The following is a 25707-nucleotide window of genomic DNA, read 5'->3' as shown; positions in this document are numbered from 1 at the left end:
TCCAAAATGTAATTCATAGCTTTCAGCGTTATGATCTGCTCATTGAATGGCAGGCAAGCAGACATTAATAAAATAATTTTTTTCATCTATCAAAAATGAATACCAATTATAAAACAATACACGGAAATCTGATTTTAGGAGTTGATCAGATCAGGGAAGTGTGGGTCATATACATTTTATTCTCCATGTTAGAATATTGTAATTAATGGTTCAAACGGCCGAAATTCTTGAACAATCCAATCAGACACCAAACAAGTTTGTTTTGTTTCCAACTTCCTTGAAAAAAGGAGCTCAGGCTCAGCTAGCTTTAATATTTTAGATGTGAATGCTGAACTCTCAAGTCTCCTTTTCTCATGCAAGTTAATCATCAAGAGGACCTTTCCCTCTTGAAATTTTANAATTTTGGATTCAGGTTCTCGTTTGAGAGGGGAAAAAAAGTACAAATGGTTAGTACAAAATACCAGACTCTTTAACTTGATAAAGTTACAATAAGTCTGATACAAAGGATCTCCTAATCGAGCTACGAGGAGAAAGAGCTCGTGTTGGTACCGCAACTGGAGAAGTAGTAGGCCCATGCATTGTGAAAAAAAAATACCAGACTCTTTAACTTGATAAAGTTACAATAAGTCTGATACAAAGGATCTCCGAATCGAGCTACGAGGAGAAAGAGCTCGTGTTGGTACCGCAACTGGAGAAGTAGTAGGCCCACGCATTGTGAAAAAAATAACACGGCCTAGACGTTTACAGGAAACCAAGGCAATCCAGGTTGAGAGCATTGTTTGGAATCTGGAATTGACACTATTGGTCCCAGAAATATACGCCACAAGTCGAGTATGATGGTGACAAGCATTGCAGCACCTAAAGCATCTATGGCTACACGAGGCAAATCCCATCGATCACCAGGTTTCTCGTCGATTCTGCTCATCACATAGGCTCCCATTAGAAGAAAAGTAGAGGTTAAAAACAATAAGATTTCAAATCCCTCATCTTCACCAGTAAGTAATAGAATTATGTATGAGACAGCAACAGTGATTCGTTTTTACAGTTACGGATTCTAAGAAAGTGTTGGAAACCCTTTTCACAAAAGTTTGACTTCATGGAAGATGAGATAATAATTGTTTGTTTTATACTTTATCGTGTCTCCTATTATAGCTGCAAACATCGGGATATTACTAAGACACGTAACTAGTTAACAAATGCTAAGCAAAGATATTGAACATGTGACTTGCTAGCTCTGATAACAAGTCACTCTTCCCAAAAGCTCAAACTCGTGTTACAAAATAATTTTATTTTTTAATTCAAGATTACTAGAAGAACCACAAAATACGGCAGTAGACAGTTGGGACAGTCAAAAAGTTCATGGTCTTCTAATACAACTTGATTCTGGTGACGTACTATTATTCACTGGAGCTCAAGTGTAAAAATGCTAATAGGAGTCATAAGATATCAATATATAATTCTCTGGCAATCTTCAATTTTATTCTTTTGAAGGTGGCGGCTCGTGGACTTAATGTTTGAGTCACATCATTTGGTTCCTAAATTATTCTTGTCACCATTCCATTTTCAACAAACATGACTATTCCATAAAGTTATTTCACACATACACCTAACTAGTTCCTTTGGTTTTTGTCCCCTGTACCTCACCTTCTGTTCAATACCAAAATGTCACACACACACACACACACACACACACAGAGAGAGAGAGAGAGAGAGAGAGAGAGAGATCTTGAATAAAAATTTTACCTCAAAAACATAGGGAAGCTGACAAAAAAATATATTGCATAAAACAAGGAACCAACTTTGTACATGGATGATCGGTCCACAAATGTGTAATATGGAAACTGCATGCATCAAAGCAGGATGTTAAAATTAACAGGTGTATCGCCACAAATTACAATTAATAAAATATCAGGCAGCAAATGAACACCGACAGAGTGGTATAAGGGACGAGGTAGGAAAACTGAACAAAATTATTTAATGGTGCGTGGGAGGATGAACATAGCAGTTTTAGGGAAAATTGAAATAAATGTTCAAAAAAAATTGTGTAAGAGGGGATGATTCCCCCCGATGGACCCACACACACGAACACAACATCAACATTTTTGGCCAATGAAAAAAGGATATATATTTGCAATTCATGTAATCCACTCACATTGGAAATAGCTACAGTCTCCAGATATGCTATAAAGTATGAAAGAGCCAGAATCCAGGCTGCTTTGAAAAGAGACTGTGTTTTCTCGGGCAAGTGAGCAATTGAATGCTGGATTCTACGAAGTGTCATATTTGATGACACGTGGTAGAACAAGAAGCATACATGTGTGAGAAGGAAAGTGGTGTGAGGTACCTGCATAGGTTAATTATAAACAATTCTGAATAAGTAAATAACCACAAAACAATGAAAATTGAAAACATAAACTTGGTGGTGTTGGCTCACGTTGTTCATTTTCCACGAGGGGAACGTATATGAGGCGCCCAGAACAGTGAAAAAATAGTGGGTCCAAAAATAATTTCCGACATAACTGAAAAGTATGACCCAGAGATTAGCCTGGCAGAACAAAAAGATTTGCTGTTTTAGCAACGAAAATAGCTTAAACAATCATTGATATCAGAATTGGTAGGGAGAGGCCAAACAACCATTAAAATGATTGCAATAAAACTTGGCCAAAACGATCAAAGACTAATTTGTCGAATTGTACAAGCTGCATGGCAGCAAGCGATTCAAAAGGTCCTGCCCAATTTGTACTCACTATATATTGAATCAGAAAGCCAGACTGGTCTCTTTGGTCAATTATTTAGATTTTACCAAAAAATCAAATTGATTTATCTATGTTAGATGGATTTCAAAAATGAACTTGATTATTTTGGTATATATCAATTACATCCCCTGAAACAAAATTCTTTTCATGCAAAATTCTATTAGAATTTTATCTTTTATCATTCTCTTTTAAGTTTTGATCTAATCAAGTTACCAACACAGGGAACAACTATTTTGCGCACCACGAGTCTGACCAGATAATATCAAACAAACACATGGGTTACGAAGCTAGTATAAGAAATTCACGAGGTTTCTTTTTTAGCACAGCAATAGTTTGTTCACAAGAAACCTTCAATAGAAAGGGGGAAAAACTTGTGAAAGAGCTTGAAACACAGGCTTTACACTTCATCCAGATCAGATTCATAAATCGAGATCTAATTCCATAATTTCATTCACTTAATAAAAAATGGGGCTGAGTGTGAATTGCATCGTCATTTTATGAAAAATTATAGTCATATCTTGTTTAATTAGGCACCTTTTGAGTGAATTATGATGTATAATGAATATTGGCGATGCTCATGTATGTTGACGTTCTTTTAACCCTTGATTATATCGACTAAGAAAAGGTAAATTTAGCCAGAAATATGAGAAGAAAGTCATAAAAAGTCGCCTCACGTTGACTCGAGAGAAGAAATGCCCCCATGAGACAGAGAGAAGAGAAAACGTTGACCAATAGCAGGCACAGAACTGTGTTGGTCTGTGGTTTGAATCATGCTTGAGAACAATGAAGCATTTAATATAAGTAGGATACTCTCTAATTATAAATTGCATCCCTGCTAGTCCTTTCCATAGATCAAATTGGAACTTGATGTTCTCTACTTATAAATAGCATGAAATCTATTAGCAATTCTATTACCTTGTCTCACTGGTATTTATATGGAATGGGTGACAATATAATACAAAGATAACGATTCAGAACTTCACAAGAGTGTAATGGAGAAAAAATTGAAACTCGCAAAAAAGTAATGCTTACTTTTACCCAATAGCGATCTTTCCAGCATAAACTGCTATCAGCCTGGAAGAATTGAAGAAAAACAAAATGTTTCACTCATTAACTATTTAAAAAAGCAGCTAAATTCCCTGTTTTTACGAAAAGAATTTGTCCTGCCAATGGACCAGGTAAAATGATCTTTCAGCACTAATGGCATTTCAACCCTCGAGTTAAAACAATTCCATGTAATCAAAATAAATTGATTTAATCACAGGGGGTCGATCTTCTATTTACCTTCCCAACGAGAATCATTGGTATAATGAGAGCAGGGAGTGCTGAAACAAGTCCAAGAAATAGGTATTCCCACTCGGTGAAATTCTGAAAAAAAGAATAGGAGTGTTGATACAAATTGTATATCCGAGATCGCTAGCTCTAGTGACCACCAGTACACAAACTAAAGATCATAAGCATCAAGAAAATAGTTAAAGAGCAACAAGACTACATAATCAGCTTACTGCTTTAAATCCAATTAAAACAATCCTAGGAAAATAATTTGTAGACCATGGATTTCAACCAAATGTAACCACAGAAATTGCATGGGCAATCATTTAATTGACTGAATCATGCATGGATGAATATTGGTCTATCAATCTGTAACAGAGCATATATAGCATATACAGAGAGGATCGCCAGATCAAGTTGTTATACATCATGCAACACTCCTAAAAGTTACGCAAAATTAACAAGGAAAGAACTTCCACAGAGGGATAACTCTTGATCAACAAAAATAGTATAAGAAATAAGAAGAAGCATACATTTTAACTTAACAATGAACAATGATATTCCTTTTAAATCTATTAGGTTGAACTATAATTTATAGATCCAAAACGTGAAATTCAAAGGAATGAATAGATCATGCAAAGTGAACTGCTTGCAGTTCCAACATCCAAAATATTTAACCAACGAAAAGCAATCGAATAAGTAGCTGATACCAGTGGTCAATGTACAATGAACAAGCCATGAGTAGATCAAGCTTTGTCATTGTTACATAACTTAGTGTTAAGGTGACTTTTCAAGAACAAGTCCATTACATAATCTTGAAATCCTAAAATTGATTGCAACACTTAAATCGATCCAACATTACCAAATCCAGTCCCCAAAATAGTTCCCTCGAATATTTATTTCGGATCCATACAAGAATAATTCTTATTTTCCTCGGACACAATAGTTGAATCCACATTGTAGAGTAATCAGTGTTAAAACTAAGTCACCTAATAGATCAGCAACAATTTTACTTAGAAATGGACAAAAACAACAGATTTATTAACTTTACTCGCATGTAAGCCAAGATCCAAGTTACCTCATAAAGTTTGTAGGGTACAACAATGCCAAGACAAAGAGTGAGCCAGAAAGGAGTGTAGAGAAGGAAAAATACTTCACCCCATCTCTTGCTGGGGTCTTGAGCCAACCAAAGATTTGAACTTGAGCAAACATCCACTTCAGCACCTGTAAATTTTACCCAAATAATTAAGTTCGGTGAATTAAAAACACGAACTTTTGGTTTGCCCAGATATAAAGCTTAAAAAAGACTGTATTCGGTTACAATGGCACATCACCTCCCATTTTGTTTCCGATAATTGGATGCAGATTCAAAGAGGCTCGGTACTATTTCGCACTGGATTGCTAATTAGGTGCTAAAAATAAACAAGAAAAAAAACTTTGTATCGAAGATTGTTTCTTTACGGCTGGACACGGGAGATATACAAGAACTGAACCACCATAATAAGAATGAAATGTAGGAGAAACATTGACTCATTAAAAGGACGAAGAACTGAAATTGGAAATGAGCATTGGCTGGACGGTAAAACGGGTCGGGCTTGTTGGTCCGCTTTTTTTGCCCGACCCTTTTACTGCAACCAAAAAAATTTGTTTAAAAAAGTTTTATAATAATTGATGAATTATAGTGTTACTTGTGATTTTTCTTTTTAGAACTAAATGCATATATTATTTTACAAGATAAACTAAAAGCAAAAACTTTATCGCGTAACCATATAAAAAGATCATCCTTCTAAATAAAATTACGATGAGTTATAAGAACACGTTGAGTTAATACAATGAGAAACATTATTAAAAGAGGGAGAAAAAACTGTATTATATTTCAAAAAAAAAAAAAAAAAAATTGGCTCAACACGAAGATTTAGTTAAGAATCAATGTTGTAGAAGCACGAAAAACAATGTTAGTAAAATCTCATACCACATAAAGAGAGTTGGTTTTACAACGTCCAATCTGGAGATTGTTGTTTCACAACTTTCAAGAACCTCACAAGCTTTAACTAACCATTCCAGCACAATCTTGTATTTAATAGGATCATTGTAAGTTATTAATGTGTGTATTGGATTGTTGTAGAACTTCCAAAAAAATGGATTATTTCAAGTAAATTAATGAAAATATAAATTTTAAATACAGAATGCATTGAATCTTGATGGATGTTTTTGAAAGCGCTTGCATGACCTTGTTCGTGGCACTCATTCCATCATTTAAATAACCATCCCCTAAAATATCATGTTTATCGCTCTATCAATACACATGCATCGATTTTTCTGTGTGGTCCAATTTCCCCACACAAAACAAAAGCCACTCGATTTTTTCAATCAGTAGATGGGATAAAAGGGGCATACCACGCACAAGGACCATTTAATTATTTGATAAAACATATTAGTTATTGTCATAATAAAATCTCATGATCCACCAATGAAATTCATCACCTCTCACATTGTAACACCCTCCCTGGGGAAAAACCGAGTACAAGTTCGGGTTCAAAACCCACTATAAAATTATTCACTCAATTGAATGTATTCTCAATCTGACGAAAAATTTTCATCCCCATCCACGGTAAAAGAAAGAGGTGACATTACGCTCCACCGGAGCCATATTTCTTTCCGAAAACAATCACCTGAAGCTTATCGTACCCAGCAAGCACACCAGCACCGGCAATGGCACGAAGGATGTTTGTACCAGCACCCTTGAACAAAGATTTAGCACCCTCGTTTTTAAGGATCTGGGTGAATGCATCCATAGAGCTCTTGTACTTCACCACCTCACCAGACGTCATCATCATTCTTCTTCGAACTGTGTCAATAGGATAAGAGGCGAGACCAGCACCGTTTGTGATAAACCAACCGAGGGCAAAACTGGCGAAGAAACTATCCTGTAATTGCACAAAAACAGGAAATCTCAGCCACTAAAGATATCAAAGTAAATGAGAAACTCTATTTAACAAAGCCCACAAACCTACCAATGATAACATATATTGACAATCTACCCTCTATACTAAATCTATTTATTTATATTATCAGCAACTAGTTTTTTCTCACACCAAAGACTAGCTACTACGGGATGCCAAATATGTGATATAGTCATATATAGAAAATATTCTGACTCGTGCATTTTAACTCACGCGGTCACGCCGTAATATTATAATTTATAACCCATATCCTACAGAAGTCGGGTTGCTGTAATTACTGTGACAAACACACAGTACATGTGATGCATATGCCAAGAATGAAAAAGATTCGTAGAATAACTTTTACCAAAACAATAACTAGCAACAGCCACATGGCATGCTAACCTGCAGAGATCCAGTCAGGACAACAGGCTTCAGAGAATCGTACATTCCAAAGTACAAGCCACGGTACACAATAATGCCAACACATGAGATGTTGAAACCACGGTAAAGACCAGCAATTCCATCAGATTTCAAAGTCTTCCGGTAAACATCAATCAATCCATTGAATTGCCTTTCACCTCCTTTCTTGGCAGCCTTGGAATCATTAGCAAGACGTGTACGGGCAAAATCCAAGGAATAGACAAAAAGCAGTGATGAAGCTCCGGCAGCACCACCAGATGCAAGATTGCCAGCAAACCATATCCAGTAGCCATCACTGTCTTTCTTGAAGTTGAAGAGCCTCTTAAAGTAGTCCTTGAATGCAAAGTTCAAGGCCTGAAACAAGTAAACACAAAAATTTATAAAGCAGGTTGAGGGTAATCAAAGAGCCATGTATATTCATTCCAACAGGTGGAAGAGATTAGGTACACCTGAGTAGGAAAGTAACGAATAACATTGGCAGTGTTTCCTCTCCATAATGATACAATGCCTTCATCCTGTATCGTTCTCTTGAAACAATCTCCAATTCCCTTGTATGGTTCGGAGAGCCTGCCTGACCTAATCATTTCACCCTGGTTCTGGATCAAAAGCTTCACACGCTCAATAGGGGCGGCAGCAGTTTTAGACACAGCAGCTGAAACTCCACCCATTAGAAAGTCAATAGCAAAGCCAGTGAGGCCTTTTTCGGAAGGAGCCTGAACAAACACAGGTGAAGCATTGGAAGGAATCACTGACAGATTTCGGGTGGCTTGGCAAGTCATAGGATACTGTAATCCTGCGCTGGTATAATTGCCAAAAGAAAATTGCCTCTTATACACAGAAGGTCGTTCGAACTCCCCATAGCGAGTTTGAACGTCCTGAGACAAACTGGAACTAATATATATCTGGTTAAATATCTTCTGAGAAATAGTTGGATATCTATGTTGATCTGCCATTTCACTTTAAAACAAAGTCCTGCAGGTACACACAATTTGTGGTCACCAACATATAAAATAAAACATACTAAATGACTGAACATATATGAGGCATGCCATTGACAAGGACATTATTTTCTTAGAGTTGTAGAATATATATCAAAATAGTTCAAGAATTCTTCATTAGATACAGGGAAGATAATACACATGACTTGCATCCAGAGAACCATCCATGATGTAAAATGAAAGTGTGATCACACCTCATATACATGAAGCATTCCCTCAGCAAACTGATGAAAAATATAAAAATGTGAGCTAAAACCTCTACCCCAGGAGGACCAATATCAAAGAAGTGCCATGAAAAGGTGCATCTACCAAATCTAAGTACTTATCCTGGAGGTATTAGGTTCGAGACTTGGGGAGGCGAAAGAAACCACTGTCAGGAGTGGGATAATGCTACGAGTAATGGCGCATGTAGAAAGCCAGTGAGGGAAAAGGCTCTAAAAGGGATCCCAAAATCGAGATAGCCCATGGTCATTACAAAAAACTCTTTAGAGAAAGATCTGAGGCACTTTCGTGGAAGACCAGAAGCCGTTCGAAGGAAAACCATAAGCTCTTCCGAGGAAGACCCGGATGAGCTCTTCCCATGAAAACTAGAAACTATTCCGGGGAAGACCAGGGGCTCTTCCGTACGAGACCATAAACTCTTTCGGGGAAGACAAGGGGCTCTTCCGTGGAAGTTTAGAAGTTGTTCTGAGGAAAACCCTGAGCTATTCCGAAGAAGACCAGGATGAACTCATCCCATGAAGACTAGAAACTATTCCTAGGAAGACCAGGGGCTCTTCCGTGGAAGACCGGAACTATTTTGGGGAAGAATAAGGGCTCTTTCGTGGAAGATCAGAAATTTTTTCGGGGAAGAGTCAGAATCTGTTCGGAGGAAAACCAGGAACTATTCCGAAGAAGACAAGGATGAACTCTTCCCATGAAGACTATAAACTATTTCGGGGAAGAACATGGGCTCTTTCGTGGAAGACTGGAAACTTTTTTGGGGAAGAACAAGGGCTCTTCCGTGGAAAACCAGAAACTCTTTCGGGAAAGACTAGAGGCTCTTCCATGGAAGATCAGAAACAGTTCGGAGGAAATCCAGGAGCAATTTCGAAGAAAACAAGGATGAGCTCTACCCATGAAGACTAGAAACTATTCCGGGGAAGACCGGAAATTTTTTGGGAAGAATAAGGGCTCTTCCGGAGAAGACCAGAAACTCTTTTGAGGAAGACCAGGGTCTCTTCCATGAAGATCAGAAGCTGTTCGAAGGAAAAACAAGAGCTATTCCGAAGAAGACCAGGATGAGTTCTTCCCATGAAGACTATAAACTATTCCGGTGAAGACCAGGGGCTCTTTCGCGGAAGACCAGAAACTCTTTTTGGGAAGACCAAGGACTCTTCCGTGGAAAACCAAAAGATTTTTGAAGTAAAACCAGGAGCTATTCCGAAGAAGGCCAGAAGTTGCCCAAACATTAGTAAAACAAGTTGCGTGATATTGAGAGTCATAAGGCCGTTTGGTTGATTTATGCATCCACCAATGTTGTTCTTCATGGTTTTTTTTCTTTGTAGTGCTCATCATCATTGATTTTCATTCCTAGGGTTCTTTTGACCTCGAATCATTTTCTTATGTTCTCTTTGATTTATCATATTATTTATTTCTTTTCAAATTTAGCATAGGCGACTCCAATTGATGATACCAAAATTTTACCTTGGATTCTGTCTGATGAGCGGGCCTTCAAATCTTCCAAGCTTTGGGGGTCAGGTCGGTGCTGAGAGGTCTGCACATACAAAAATAGGGATAAAAGGGCTCCGGAGATGTTTCCGGCTTGGCCTCTCCGATGCTTAAGTCAGTAATCTGATTATGAATGCAAAGAGTAAAGTGCGATATATTAGTGTAGAGTGAGCGAGAGAGTGTGGATGATGTAAAACCGTGACCATTATCTGGTATTTATAGAAGCATGAGAGGCTAGTTATCTTGTTGGAGTAGGATTCTTGCTAGATTAGAATAGGAAACATGATATGGTAGGACTCCCTAACCATGGCGGCTACTCTCGCCTTATCGCGATGAGATTCGATCAGATCTCATATTTATCAGGATTTTTATCAACTGACGAAGATGTATTCCTTAACTGTCTTCATTTTCATGGGCTTGGCCCCTTTGATACGTTCTTGAGCTCGGCCTATTTTGAAACAGACTATGAGCTCGGACTTTTTAGGCCCTAGTTAATAATGAGGCTTGGCCATTAGTATGCTAGGCCAATTTCGGAAATGGACTTGAATCCGCCCAAATGTGGCAATTTTAGGGGCATCAAAGACCTTAGATGTCTTGCAGAATGTCACGCCCCATAATCATAACCCGTCAAATTAAAAGATAGATACAAACAATCATGCATAAATCAAACAAGAAACAAAAACGTTCCAATAGTTGACTGGTGATTATAGATATTAAAAAGTAAAGCTAGTAAGAGCTGATCTCAGTACAGTAACAAAGTTAGAGAAACCACAGGTCAAGTACTAGCGCAGAGTTGAAAACATAGTTTCGATGAGTATTACCAATTAGAAATAAGCAAAACGAAACCAATAAGAAAAAAGATGTATAATAGAATAACAAAAGGCAATATTTCATTTGTTATCATATCTGTGTAGGGATGTGAACCATGTAGTTCTTTATATACTTGAACAGAAAACAGTCATCTAACTAATTACTATTAATCAACTCTATGTTGGGTTATGGTATTCTCGCACCCAAGACGCAGCGGAAGTTTAAAATTTTGTTCTTGGGCGTCGTGTGTTTAAAACATTCATAGGGTGTTTAAGATTATACCTTTGCGTTCTTAACGCTGGACTCCAAACTATTCCGGTTTTTTTTTTAAGCGGAGATAGTCCTTCTTGTAAATCCCTACGAACGGCTCTTCTTCTTTGATCGCCTAATTAGGTCCACGATCAGAAACTGAATTCCTTGTTTAGATTGCACTAGTAATTCCAAACAATTTGTGCGTTGAGACTGTAATCTACGAATTTCCAAAATCCGGAGACGAAGCGGCTCGGCAGTGGAAGAAAAAAAATTGATCGAAACCTTTTCAATTCAATTAAGTCTTGGCCGGGAGTTTTCTTTTCCCTTAACCATGAAGTGGCCGAGAGAGCCCTTTTTCTATTATTGAATTTTTTTTTCTTAATTCATTCTCTACCACCATTATGGTTTCTTAATCCATATTTAAGCAAATCTAATTTGCTCTTAGTTGCCAAATTGTCTTCCAATTGCCTTATGGTGGTCGTGGAAAGAATTTTGTGAACTTTATGGAAAAAAATCTCTCTTGAATTATGCCCTCTTATGGTGTATTTATAGAGTGAGACTCCTAATCTAATTAGGAGTCCCTCTCCCACAAGGACTCTATATTTTCATTATAATAAAACTCTCATATAATTAATATATAATGTATTTATTAACTTTTAATAATACATTATATAATAATATCATATACACATATTTTATATCACCATATAAAATATATATGTACATTAATTAAATTAAATAATCATTATTTAATTTATAAATTAACTCATTGGTTAATTTAATTCTAGACTCCTCTAGAACATATATGAGAATTTATGCATGTTAGTAGTCACCACTACTAGTACAATCATTTAATTAGTAAATTCCAAATTCACAAAAAAATGATTCCAAACTCATTATACCCCCGATCGACGATCCGAAAGCGCCGATGTACCAAAGATATAAATCTTGTTCATATAATGAAAATTGAAAATTTCGAAGATCAAAATTTTCACTTACCATATTGGGCAGCTGCCAGTTTTAGTGAACTCCTTCACAAAACAGGCAGTTCCACTCTCCTTCCTTATTTGGCAATCATGCTAACTTCCATTTCTTCCATCCTATGGAATCAGCTCATAAACTCCTTTATAAGCTTCATGTTTGATCTCCATCAAACTATAGTCGCCAAATTCCAACTCCTTGAAATTTGACTATCTCAACAGGAACACATAATCCGATACTTGTGTGACCCTCAATGGTTCAGGGATACAGCTAGCCGTGGGCTCACATCTCTATGTGATTCAGAATAACATTTATTCTTATTCGGGTTTACCCTAGTTAATCCCATTCTTTTCATCAACTCCTTGATCAAGAATGTCAGAACTCATTTCTGATTGCACCCATCGGATCATGGTAAGAGCGTCTAGTAGCATCGCCCCATGATCCCCTAGGTATCACTGATAGTGCCTGCAAGAACCTTTAGTCATGGTTAGCGTACAGTACGGTCCCTTCAACACATATATCCCGATCGAATCTGCAACCATTGGTATATCGAGAGTTGCATATGAACTCGATAACGATGTGATTTATCTTTGAGTACTAATAGTGGCATGGTATGTGCAACTAGGAAAACACATTTCCCTAAAACACATTTCTTGCTCTGGCCAGAGACTCCTTGCACTATTAACTCATCAGATCACATGGGATATCTTCACTCGTAAGCGAACGGTGAATCCCCGACTACAATGCATTTGCTCATACGTATTTCGAAACTACACCCAACCTCGTCACCTGATGACCCTCGATGGAGTCGGTAAACAGATCAAAGTGTATGCTAGTACGTATAGCCCCTACATTGTCCCGGGTCAAAGGACTAATGGTGTACAACCATAACTGCGGACTATTCCACTCGATAAATGAGAACCACTTGGACAGTCCGAGGGAGGGTTGTTCAGTGCATCATCACATGATCACCCATCTGTGTGAATGGACATCTCCATGTCCTTGCCAATGAAACATGGCGTTTACACCACAGATGCCAGTCTCAAGCTCGAGCGACCTTTATCCTTGTTTTAGGCGGTTGATTCGACTAGGAACCTGTTTGGAATATACGGTACACTTCCTAATGAGTTTCATGATCTTACGTTGCGACGCAGACCTCATGGTACCTATTGTATATTCAAGGACTTTATTTATGCAGCTTGCATGGGTATACAGATAAAGTATAATGCCATAATCAAATGAAATCGTAAAATATTATTAAAATAAAGATTGTTTTACATTAGAGTCAATAAAAACCCTAGCCATAAGTTGGCTTGTCGGGCACCTACTCTAACACTCTAGTCCACATATTTGAGTGTCAAGATTATTCCAATAATTAATTACCCAAAGACAATTATAGTCCTCTAATTATTTTAAGATAATCAACTTTAATCCTTTTATCCAATTATAGTCAGAGTAACTAAGTGTTTTACTTGCATGGATTGTAAAATTTTTAAATGCAACTTGACTTGTAAAAAATTAAAACTAGTTTCTTAAACAAATAAACTTCAGTAATTTTGATAATTTGTATGTAAGAGCAATAAAATCAAGAACAATATAAATAGATAAAAGGTCAAACGAAAAAACAAAGTTCCATAAAATGGAAACTAGAGTTAGCCAGAACGATTGATGATATTTTACAGCACGCAGTCATTTTCATTTCCAACAGAAGATCAAAACGCAAACACGCCATTAACTCTCTCACAGAGCAAAACAGCGAGCAAAATTATTAATATTATCAATCTACCACAAAGCATAAATTTCTACGTGAATCAGTGAAAACGTAGCTGATCCTAAAAAAATAAACAAGTTGAGATAAATTATGTACAGTAATACTACATTTAAATTGGAGCGAAAATTTTAGTTACCTGCATTCAACTCGCCTCGGTATGCGGGGGGGAGGAGGAGGAGGAGGAGGAGGAGAGACTTGTAGTATTTTCGTGGAAATATATTCCTATTTTGAGTGTGAACTCATTTTTAGAAAATATACTGGAGGCCCTCAAATTTTGCTATTTTAGTGCAAGCCGAGCCATTTTCCACTATTCTGCGATATCATATTAAACGAACTGGGCAAGTTCGCGAGTTTATTTGAAGTTATTGATCTCAAATACATTCGAACGTTTTTCCAAACCAAACTCGAGCTAAATTATTTTGTTTTACAGTCTGTGAGCTTTAATATTTTATTAATATATAATTATATTAAATATATGTACATTTCGATATTTCATTTTGTATACATTTAATGTTTGATCAATAATTCGAATTGTTAATTTCATATTTTTGAATATTTGAACTCGAACTCGAATTTCAGCCATTCAAGACTAGATTTTTTATTTAATAGTAGGCTCTCGTTGGTGGAAAATGAAAAAAATTATAGAATTTTTTGTCTAATTTAAAGTATCGTATTTGGCTTATATTTTATTTTTCGAAGACTGATGGAGGGCATCCATATGCTTCTCGATGCTTTCGTGTCCGTCTAATATTTTTTTAAAAAAAAACAGATAAATAGAAGCGATGACACATGTTCCTCTAACTTTGCCACTCGATTTCATACATCATTCATGATAAATTAAAATTTTAAATTGCAGGTGTATATAAGACAAAAACAATAAAATATATAGATCCCCGTTTGCCTAAAAGATACGAAGAAGTATTTGAAAGCGGTAGAGATTTAAACGATTCAAATCGAGTCAAAAGTATAAAATTTGAGCTCGGTTCGGTTCAAATTGATAGAGACTTGAGCTCGGTTTGAGTTTTTATCATCAGATTTGAGCTCCACTTGTTTTGAAAATATTAAGCTTGTGAATAACTTTAGCTCATTAAAAACTCGTTTATCATGTTAATCAAGTCGGTCTCGAGCTTGGTTCGTTAATTGCTCGTTTATCATGTTTAACAAGTCTTACTAGAGCTCGTAAAGTATACAATTGAGGTCGAGTTTGAGCTTGTTAAAAATTAAATATATCTATACTAATTTAGAACCACACATATAAGTGTAAATTCATTCGTAAATAAATAAAACCATAAACCTAACAACTAAAAAAATATAAACTCATTATATTATTGAACATCTCAAAATACCACATCTAACATCCAAATAACAATAAATAACATCACCATAAAATTCATTACCAAATATCTCACAACACAACAACAATAAAAATATAAATCCATTATCAAATATTCGTCATACACATACCACCCAATAAATAACATGACAATAATTTCACCCTTCCAACACTTCAACTTCTTAATAAGCCTAGTGAGAAAGTAGAGAGGACGTTAGAAAAATCATTAGAACAAAGAATTGCAAAATCATCTCCAATAACATCTAGATAATATATTTGAATTTAAAAAAACAAATAAACTTCATCAATTTCATGACAACAAACATTATCAGAGTTCTTGATATTTGATGTCAAGTACTTTAAATCAAATGAATCTCTTTTAAGCTCCAAATTTTTCTTTTACATACAAGTACAAAAATTCAAGATGTTAGACATAAATAATCAAATTTAATATAACACAATAAATTATACATATAACACATTATTCATAAATACACAATTAAATTAGATATCGATTTATTTACTTTTTTTCTCTTGATTTGGTAACGGGCACGCAACCAATCTTCTACGGAAAGCAACATTTGAACGGTCTCTACTCCCAAATTGGTGTGATGGGTCAATTACTTTACCACCCGCATCGAAAGTTGATTCAGAAGTCACGAAAATTATTGGAATTGATAGTACATCACACGTCATCTTTTACATAATCTTAAACTTTAAGTTGTCCATCTTCCATCATGACATTGCATCAAATTTTTGATCACCTTCACAAAAAACAACTTATCCCACAAATCATACTTCAGATTCAGACTTTACTTGCTCCACACTACCAACATTCTTAATGTTGTATCACTAGAGCTTTCTTTTTTAGTATCACCTTGAACATCTTTTTCACTAATATTTATTTTGTGAGCCTCAACATATTCATTATACAAGTTACACAATGTCTCACAAACTGTAACGATATGCTCAAATGTCTCAACTTCATAATAGATAGCTGGAAAGCACCATTCAATCAAATTCATCTTATTTCTTAGATCTAATATTGCCGCTATAGAACTCAACAAGTTACAATTTCCCCTAATATTTATCAAATTTATTCTTTATCTTTTTAGTCATATTTGTCATAAAATTATTTTCACCCACATTTGTATTATTGAACAACTTTTTATGTTATAGAGTTTAGGAAGAAACAAATTCGAAGCCGGGCATTCTGAACCTGAAATAATGTGGGTAAATATTAAATTCTCAAAAAATAAACAATTTTAGTAAGGAACAAGTTTCAAGTTGAATATTCATCATTACCTGAATGGTGTGGGTGACTTCATTAAATTTTTCAAGAAATGGACAAACTTCACGTACCTTCTCCCAATCCTGTCACTTGGCGAAGAGTTATAAGTAGGATTCCGTTGTTGATATCATGGAAATATATCTTTGAAATCCAAAGCAGTAGACAACATGAAATATGTCGCATTCCACCTAGTGTAACAATCCTTTATAAGTTTTTTTTGAAGATAATTGTAATTATTTTGCGATTTCACTTAACATATTAATACGGTGCTCTGAGTCATATATGTTTGTTGCACACACATTGGAAATTAAAATTTTGATATCTGAAAAATCATCTTGTACCAAAAGATTCAAGATATGAGCATAACATCTCACATGGAACAATTTCTCACTAAGAGGAAGGTTGTTTTTGTAAGAGAGATTCTCATTTAATAATCGAATAGCTAAATCATTGTATGCAGCATTATCAACTGTGACCGTCTACATCTTGTTTTCAATTCGAGTAAAAAAAGAAATTGAACTTTTTTCTGCACTCAAATCACAGAAGTACACAAGGTTGATGAGAAAAAATCTATAGCAAAAACCTTTCATATAACCAAAATATGGATAGTAAAAATTGTGAAAAATTTACCAGAAAACAGAATATTTCCCGAGTTCATCACACAAGAGAGTTGAGCGGGAGATGGTGGCACAGAGAATAAGGCTAAAGGGTTTGGGCTTCGATTAGGTTTGAGTTGAGCTATGCTCATTGGCAACTTGAGAGAGTAGATGTCATTAATCTCAAACCTTATAAAAATAATAATAGTTATTATTTATAAGACCAAAATTACAATTTTTTATATTTAAAAACGAGTGGCTTTATGATCCTAACTTTTGTTGAAATATAATATTCCACCTTTAGTTTTTTGTTATAAAAAAATGTGAAGCGACCTCATAAATTTTTTGAAAGATTATCAAGTTGGAGAATTTTTCTTTTTCTCAGGGCATCTCAAACCGTCTTCCATAATGGAGGATTCCTCCATTATGGAAAATGAAATCTTCTCCAACCGTGCTCTATTTGTTTCCTTCATTTTAGAGTATGCAACCATGATTCTCTATTTATGGAGTATCACTGTTCATATAGAGGATTGAAAAGGAGTGGGAAATATTTACAAAATAGATATTTTAAGAATTGCAATATAGTCATTTTGAAAAAATAAATTCTCTTGTTTGCAATTTGATGAAAAAATAAATGTATTGTTTGCAATTTGATGAAAAATAAATGTATTGTTTTAAATATATCGAGTCGAATACACATTTAGTTGTGTCATGTTTAGCGAATTAATTAGTTTAGTTACATAATATATTATGAAATTAATTAATTATATGTGTGTGTATGTGTATTCGAAAATGAAATAAATTAAAAAAAGAAAGTATTTGGTAATATTTAGATGATATGAGTTGAAAATGAAATAAATTAAATAACTAGAGTATTTGGTAATATTTAGAGGATATGGGTTGGAGAAGGTTTTTGAAAATAGAGATCATGGATCTCTATTTTGGAGGATAGAGGATGAAAAATAGAAGATATGGATTGGAAATGGCCTAAGATCGCACATCTCCGTAAATGGAATCAATAGGTTTTTGGCATTGATGAAAATATTATAAATATTTAAACGTTATTATTAATTTTTTTGGAAGAAAAAAACGTTATTTTACATACATTAAAATTCATCATATTAAAAATAAAAAATAAAGCAAAACGACTCCTTCTACTTCAAAATTAGAGGCAAACAATTATTTCACTTTATTTTTTTAATATATATTTTAATGTATGTAATATAAGTTTTATTATTGTCACATGAGTCACATAGAAGATCATCGGTGTTAAATAAGTAATATCCAATTAATTTAATGGTTCAGGACAAAAAGATGAATAAAACAAAAAACAAATCCTAAGTTATTAGATACAAACCAAATATTGACAAATTACATAACATAAACTCAAAATATGTCAACTGACATGACTAAAATTACAATTTTTCATTAAATGTACAAGAAGAACAATATGTGTGTGTGTATATATTTGGTTAATCTGATATATTTAGTTTAAGACAACATACAATGTAAAACTAAAAAAAAATAATATATAATTTTTAGATAAATAATTGTATAGATTGACATATTTTAATCACAACTGGTTTAGACATATACGAGGTAGCATACGACAAAATGCAAAACCATTTGTAACACAATATTATCAAAACTAGTATCACATGGCTACAGTAAATATAGACATTGGAATACGTATAATAGAATCTTCCTCGATGACTAGGAACATGACATGGAACTATCGACTATTTGATCACTGCCCAAGCCCCAAGCACTAATGTTTATCATAAAAATTTACCTGTGTCAAATGTGAAATCCGAACTTCTAAAAAAACAAACAATACAAATCTTGAATAGGTCGTTATTTTTAATTTCATCACTACGCCACAAAAACTAGGAAGTTAACTTATAAATAGAAGGAAAAAAATCCATAATAATAACCAAATCAATTGTGTTATTATGAATTGGAAATAAAACCTGGATTTATATATGATAAAAACTAAGGGAATTAAGATCATAAAACTGGAAATAAGCGAACTAAAATAAACTAGAATTGATTAAATGTGCATAGATAATTTTACTTCAGTTTTTGATAGACGGGTTGTGTAGAGGTATTTTAGGATGATTTTTTGTTTGCTTTTGTTCATTCTTCCAAGATATTTAACCCATCGTCCATTTTAATTAGTTGTGGATCATGGCTCAACTTCCTTAATCATGCTCGGACCAATCTCTCAAACCGCCTAATTCTTCTGACTTAATGAACTTTAACGTAATGGGCAATAAATACTTTCTTTCTATTGGATTTCCACTTCATATATTCCACCATCAATTTTATTTTATTTTTCATGACCAACAAATGTCCCCCTAGGCAATTGGATGGATAGGCCATTTTGCCTATATAACCATCAATTCTTTTAGCTCAATCCAATTTTATTATATGGCCCAAAACTCAATTCTTGGAATCAGACCCAAAATCCACAATTGGACGAATGTTTCTGGTAGAGGAAGCTAAAGAGAGATATATAATCCCCGAACTTTCATTTCTTCCTCCACACCGCTCATGTTCCATTTTATTCTTGATTTTACTTGTGCACTCGACACACTCCTCTGACTTCACACTGCTATTCCATCTCATCCGCCCAACTTCTATGAAATTTAGCACAAGTCCAAGCTCAAACTCTCAATCCTTCAAATTCTATGGCAACAATCATCTACCTTAAATTATTTTACACTCAATAATCCTTAGTTTGCATATTCTTTTACCAATCAAACTTTCCATTCACCAATTCTTCAAAGAATAAATGTTTTAAAGTTTATGTGGCTTTCATGCTCATGCACTCTAGGTATTTGAGATTTTATATAAAATTGTATGTTCAGTTTTATGACTTACCACTGAATTTGTTGATTCAACATCTTTGAAAACTTGAACTCAAGAGCATGAATTTTTTGTTGACTTCATTTTTTTCTTGATTCTAATATCTTTTATGCTTATGTGAATCTGAAATCATGTGTACAAAGAATGTGAAGTGTTTATTTTAAAGAAAATTCATACCTCAATATCTAATGATACCCTATGGATGAGCCCATCAAGATCAGGCCCAAACTGCCGGCCCATCTCTACGGCCCACAGGTGAAGGGCCCATAAGCAGCCCAGGTATTCTCCTATAAATACCAGGTTTGAGCGTATGATTATTCATTCACTATATTGTTTTCAGCAGCACCCTTAGCTGCTCCCTCCCATATATCCTCAGTCTCTGACTTGAGCGTCGGAGGGGCTACGCCAGGACACCCTCCTGGCCCCCTTCTAACGGTCTTATTTGTAATTTCAGACTCAGGACAATTTCAAACCTGCGTCTGGATTAGTGACCCTCGCCGGAATCGGACTCTGAATTTCCCGTGAGTATCACTTGGCGCCGTCTGTGGGAAATCTTGAGTTGAGACGTAGAGATGGTAGGCAAGAAAGGAAGTAGAAGAGCTACCTCAGCATCATCGCGTCCTCAGAGGGAACCCGAATCATCTCATGTGGAGACGAGACAGGAACAACCTCGTCAAGAGATAAGAGCCGAGCAGCCCCTTCACGAGACAAGGGTCGAACAAACCCGTCCTAATGAGAACGTGGGGAACTTGACCCTGGAACAGCTGGGCCANAAAAGGAAGTAGAAGAGCTACCTCAGCATCATCGCGTCCTCAGAGGGAACCCGAATCATCTCATGTGGAGACGAGACAGGAACAACCTCGTCAAGAGACAAGAGCCGAGCAGCCCCTTCACGAGACAAGGGTCGAACAAACCCGTCCTAATGAGAACGTGGGGAACTTGACCCTGGAACAGCTGGGCCAATTTATCGCCCGGACAGTGGATGAGGCCATGAAAAGGAATCAAGAGTCTGTGTTTGTAGAGGAACAGGCAGCCTGTCAGGAGCGTGAGGAAGATACTGAGGGCCACCAGAGCAGGGTTGAAGAGCCACAGCCCCACCAAAGGGGGGAGATTAGTGAGATGTGAGAAATGTGGAAGGAAATACAGATGTTGAGGCAGCAGTTGGGAAGCAGAGCGCCGGCACCCAAGAGAGGAAGTCCTTTTTCACTAGCCATTTTAGAAGAAGGGCTTCCTCCGAATTTTCGACAGTCGAATGTGGGTGAGTACGATGAACATACTGACCCCGAGGAACACTTGGGGAGGTTTGAGAATGCGGCCCTGTTACATCAATATTCAGATGGGGTCAAGTGCAGGGTGTTTCTGGGCACGTTGGTGAGGGCAGCCCAGCAATGGTTTAACACCTTGCAGCCCAACTCCATACGATCTTTCGAGGATTTTTCCGCTGCTTTCTTGCACAGATTCGCTAGCAGCAAAAAACACCAAAAAAACTATTTGAGCATGTTAGTGGTGAAACAACAAGAAGCTGAAACTTTGCGAGAGTTTGTCCAGTGTTTCAACAACGCCGCGTTCGAGATACCAGCGGCCACTCCTGACATCATGATAAGTGCCTTTACCCAGGGACTTAGAGGAGGAGGGTTCTTTAAATCGTTAGTGAAGAAACCTCCATCAAGTTATGATGATCTGTTATCTCGGGCGGAAAAATATGTAAATCTCAAAGATGCCCAACGGCATAAGAGGATGGAGCAGCGACCTGGGAGAAGTAGAGTTGAGGGAGCGGATAGAGGAAGTAGGAAGAGAGGCGCGACCGAGAGGGAGGATGATAAGGCTAGGGGCAGAGGACAATTCTCATCCCATGTTCCTCTGGATGGGAGTCGGGACAAGGTGATGGAAGTGAGGGAGTCCGAGGGGAGGTGGGAGAAGTCGCAAAGGGTTGAGTGCAGTGCTAGATTGCCTTCGCGGGATAAACGAGAAGGATCCTCATCCAGGAGTCGACAGAGGTCTCGCTCGTCCCCTAGGCGTGGTCAAGGCCCTCCATGGATAAATCAGAGGATCGGGGAGCAGAGAGGGGAAGGTCGATGTCAAGATGTCCCTCAGGAGCCCGTCGAACCGAGGAGGGGAATGAATGAGGATAACCACCCTACGAGAGGAATGATTCATATGATCTCGGGGGGTGCTACTGATGGAGACTCGGGGCGAGCTCGGAAGGCACGTGGGAGAAGGCTGGAGAACTTTGAGATATCTAGGGGTGCAGACTTACCACAAGACCCCGCCCTCAGCTTTGGGCCGGAAGACCTCCGAGGTGTTGTGACTCCACATAACGATGCCTTGGTGGTAACGGCCACCATTGCCAATTATGATGTGGCGAGGATATTTATTGATAATGGAAGCTCCGTGAACGTCTTGTTCAAAAGCACGTTGGATCAAATGAAGGTGGAGGGATTTGAGTTTGAGCCGGTCTCCACCCCGCTGTATGGGTTTGCAGAACACGCCATCCTGCCTTTGGGTCAGATGTTCATCCCTCTATCTTTGGGACACGAACCTCTGCGTATAACAAAGATGATGACATTTACCGTGGTGGACACCCCATCCGCTTACAATGGAATTCTGGGGCGACCAGCCCTAAAGGATTTCAGAGCAGTAGCGTCCATATATCATCAGAAGCTGAAGTTTCCTGTGGGGAAGGGGGTTGGAGTCTTGTGCGGGGACCAGAAGGTCGCGCGTCGGTGTTATGAAAGAATCGTGAAGGAAGAAGAAAAGAGAGGTCGCGAGCATTCGCATGGAAGCTTAAGCTCAGTCTTACAGTTGTAGAGTCATTCGGAGAAGCTTCTAAGTGGGTAACTTTGTCCTGTGGAGGTACAAGAGGAGCAGAGAGGAAAGTTGGAGAATGCGCTGGGTAAGGCTCTAAAGAGGCCCGGGAACGCTTACCACCTTAGAGAATATTAATCTTGACTTTATTTTTGGTGTATTTCGTTTCTGAATTTGTCTTACGTTATCAGTTGAAATTTAATAAAGCCGAGTTTTTATATTAAGTTCGTGGATGTTGTATTATGAGGATGATATGAATTAAATTTTACCTACTTAGGCTGATCCTAGTAGAGGAGTCAGGGGTGGGAAGGTTGAAGCTTGATTTTTCCTGCTAAGGCATCGCCTAGCAAAAAAGCAGAGTTGGGGGGAGAGAAATTTTATTTTCCTGCTAAGGCATCGCCTAGCAGAGGAGCAGAGTGGAGGAGGAGAAGTAAATTTTATTTTCCTACTAAGGCATCGCCTAGTAGAGGAGTTAGAGGGTGGAGGGGTTGAATTTTTATTTTCCTGCTAAGGCATCGCCTAGCAGAGGAGTTAGAGGATGGGGTGTGGAATTTTTACTTTCCTGCTAAGGTGTCACCTAGTAGAGGAGTTAGAGGGTGGAGGTGTTGAATCTTATTTTCCTACTAAGGCATCGTCTAGTAGATGAGCAGAGTGCAGGAGAAAAATTTAATTTTCCTACTAAGGCATCGCCTAGTAGAGGAGCAGAGTGCAGGAGAAAAATTTCATTTTCCTACTAAGGCATCGCCTAGTAGAGGAGCAGCGTGCAGGAGAAAAATTAAATTTTCCTGCTAAGACATCGCCTAGCAGAGGAGTTAGAGGATGGGGTGTGTAATTTTTACTTTCCTGCTAAGGTGTCACCTAGCAGAGGAGTTAAAGGGTGGATGTGTTGAAATTTTATTTTCCTGCTAAGGTGTCACCTAGCAGAGGAGTTAGAAGGTGGAGGTGTTGAATTTTTATTTTCCTGCTAAGGTGTCACCTAGCAGAGGAGTTAGAGGGTGGAGGCGTTGAATTTTTATTTTCCTGTTAGAACATCGCCTAGCCGAGGAGCTAGAGGGTGAGGGCGTCGAATTTTTACTTGCTTGCTTAAGGTATGCCTACTAGAAGAGAAGGAGAGTTGGATATTTTATTAGCCCTTGTGGTTTAATAACATCAAAGATAAATTCGTGAGAAGCAGCAAATTCAAATGCAAAATACTCAAGGTTGCATAAAACGAGTTTCATACATGCCAAAAGTGCGCGAAATGAAATAACCAAGTGTAAACATTGCAAAAGTCGCATAATCTTACGGAAAGTAAAGCAGTGCAGAAAGGTGTGCTGGCTGGGGGCTCGTGGGCGAGCGTGCGCTCGGTGGGCTGGCAAGGCACTGGGGCGTGCTGCTGGGTGCTCGGGGGCGAGCGTGGCAGGGGGCAGGAGAGGGCGTGGCGCGCCGGGCGAGCAGGAGATGGCGTGGGCTCGGGCGGGTGTGGTGTGGTGCGCCGGACGAGCAGGAGATGGAGGGGCGCTTGGGAGGGCGTGGCGCGCTTGGGCGAGCGTGCTAGCGCGGCGTGGGGTGAGCGTGGCGAGAGGATGAGGGGCGAGCAGCAAGAGCCGAGCGCGCTGGGCGAGTGCTCGGCAGGCGATGGGCGAGCGTGCTAGCACGGCGTGGGGCGAGCTGGCTGTGCGGCACTCGGGCGAGTGCTCGGCAGGCGATGGGCGCTGTCGAGGCTGGTGGCAGGGCGTGCGCACGACTGGGGCGAGCGCTGGGCGAGCTCGTGGCAAGGGGTCTGCACGGCTGGGCGAGCGCTGGGCATTTGTGTGCGCGCCGGGCGAGCGTGGCTGTCAGGGCATGGCAGGCGAGCTTGGGGCAGGGCGTGCGCGCGGCCGGGCGAGCTGATGGCGGGGGCGAGCTCGGGGCAGGGCGAGGGCGCGGCCGGGCGAGCTGATGGCAGGGGCGAGCTCGTGGCAGGGGGTCCGCGCGGCTGGGCGAGCTGATGGCAGGGGCGAGGGCGCGCGCTGGCAGGGGCGAGGGCCGGGCTGGGGCGAGGCGCAGCGCGGGACAGGGGCGAGGCGAGGCGCTCGGGCGAGAGCGGGGCGGCGCGAGATGGTGGCTGGACGAGGCGTGGGCGACGGCTCGAGTGAGGCGTGGGCGGGGGAAAGATGGTAAATGAAATTGGAGAGAAAATTACGTAGAGGAGAAGTGAAATTGAAGTAGGGGAGGGCCTCTATTTTTAGGGGAGCTCAGACCAAATCTTACCATTCAGGAGGAGATTGCGATTTGATTTGAGACTGACGAACGGCAGAAAGAAAGTGCACGTCGTCACCCTTGCGATTAATTATTTCTGGAGAGCTTTTGGGGGCGTTGCCCCCAAACCCCCACGACCTGACCTGGCAGGTCGATCCCCGCGACCTGACCGGACAGGTTGATCCCCGTAATTTTCGCAGCGGCAAACATTGTGCGTTAACGACAAACAAAATTAATTTCTCTGGCACGGTATGTCCTCATCGCCAATAAACTAAGGACAACACAATTAATCGAACTTTGAACCTACGATTCAGTTCGACTCGGGAGGGGGAGACTGGTGATACCCCATGGATGAGCCCATCAAGATCAGGCCCAAACTGCCGGCCCATCTCTACGGCCCACAGGTGAAGGGCCCATGAGCAGCCCAGGTATTCTCCTATAAATACCAGGTTTGAGCGTATGATTATTCATTCACTATATTGTTTTCAGCAGCACCCTTAGCTGCTCCCCCCATATATCCTCAGTCTCTGACTTGAGCGTCGGAGGGGCTACGTCAGGACACCCTCCTGGCCCCCTTCTAACGGTCTTATTTGTGATTTCAAGCTCAGGACAATTTCAAACCTGCGTCTGGATTAGTGACCCTCGCCGGAATCGGACTCTGAATTTCCTGTGAGTATCA

General features: G+C 38.6%; 2 protein-coding genes across 4 annotated transcripts; both read right to left on the bottom strand.

Annotated features, from left to right (window-relative positions):
- Positions 1 to 404: 404 nt before the first annotated feature.
- LOC140991129 (cycloeucalenol cycloisomerase-like) lies at positions 405 to 5558 on the bottom strand. The gene is made up of 8 exons (XM_073461079.1): positions 5363 to 5558; positions 5107 to 5252; positions 4041 to 4124; positions 3789 to 3830; positions 2435 to 2545; positions 2153 to 2344; positions 1744 to 1841; positions 405 to 917 (listed from the first exon to the last, which is right to left on the bottom strand). The coding sequence occupies exons 1-8, from the start codon at positions 5367 to 5369 to the stop codon at positions 734 to 736; spliced, it is 864 nt and encodes a 287-aa protein (XP_073317180.1). The 5' UTR covers positions 5370 to 5558; the 3' UTR covers positions 405 to 733.
- Positions 5559 to 6430: 872 nt separating this feature from the next.
- Positions 6431 to 14189, bottom strand: LOC140991111 (ADP,ATP carrier protein, mitochondrial-like). Of its 3 annotated transcripts, XM_073461069.1 has the most exons (5): positions 10305 to 10549; positions 10078 to 10147; positions 7843 to 8365; positions 7376 to 7747; positions 6431 to 6955 (listed from the first exon to the last, which is right to left on the bottom strand). In XM_073461069.1, the coding sequence occupies exons 3-5, from the start codon at positions 8344 to 8346 to the stop codon at positions 6659 to 6661; spliced, it is 1173 nt and encodes a 390-aa protein (XP_073317170.1). In that variant the 5' UTR covers positions 8347 to 8365; positions 10078 to 10147; positions 10305 to 10549; the 3' UTR covers positions 6431 to 6658. The 3 variants fall into 3 exon arrangements, with proteins under 3 accessions (XP_073317170.1, XP_073317155.1, XP_073317165.1); XM_073461054.1 differs by lacking the exons at positions 10078 to 10147; positions 10305 to 10549 and adding an exon at positions 14052 to 14189; XM_073461064.1 differs by having other exon boundaries at positions 10078 to 10549.
- Between the last annotated feature and the right edge of the window lie 11518 nt (positions 14190 to 25707).

This window comes from Primulina huaijiensis, chromosome 1 (genome assembly GCF_012295235.1).
Source record: "Primulina huaijiensis isolate GDHJ02 chromosome 1, ASM1229523v2, whole genome shotgun sequence".
Lineage (NCBI taxonomy): Eukaryota > Viridiplantae > Streptophyta > Magnoliopsida > Lamiales > Gesneriaceae > Primulina > Primulina huaijiensis.
This window is presented reverse-complemented; position numbering and strand designations above follow the sequence as displayed.

Excerpts from the sequence above, each read along its gene's own strand:
- LOC140991111 (XM_073461054.1), bottom strand. The coding sequence starts at position 8,346 with ATGGCAGATCAACATAGATATCCAACTATTTCTCAGAAGATATTTAAC. Across the intron at positions 7,748-7,842 it reads TTCGTTACTTTCCTACTCAG|GCCTTGAACTTTGCATTCAA; the intron begins GTGTACCTAATC and ends TACTTGTTTCAG. Across the intron at positions 6,956-7,375 it reads TCCTGACTGGATCTCTGCAG|GATAGTTTCTTCGCCAGTTT; the intron begins GTTAGCATGCCA and ends GTGCAATTACAG.
- LOC140991129 (XM_073461079.1), bottom strand. Across the intron at positions 4,125-5,106 it reads TACCCTACAAACTTTATGAG|AATTTCACCGAGTGGGAATA; the intron begins GTAACTTGGATC and ends TCTTTTTTTCAG. Across the intron at positions 918-1,743 it reads AGCTTCCCTATGTTTTTGAG|AATCGACGAGAAACCTGGTG; the intron begins GTAAAATTTTTA and ends TGTGATGAGCAG.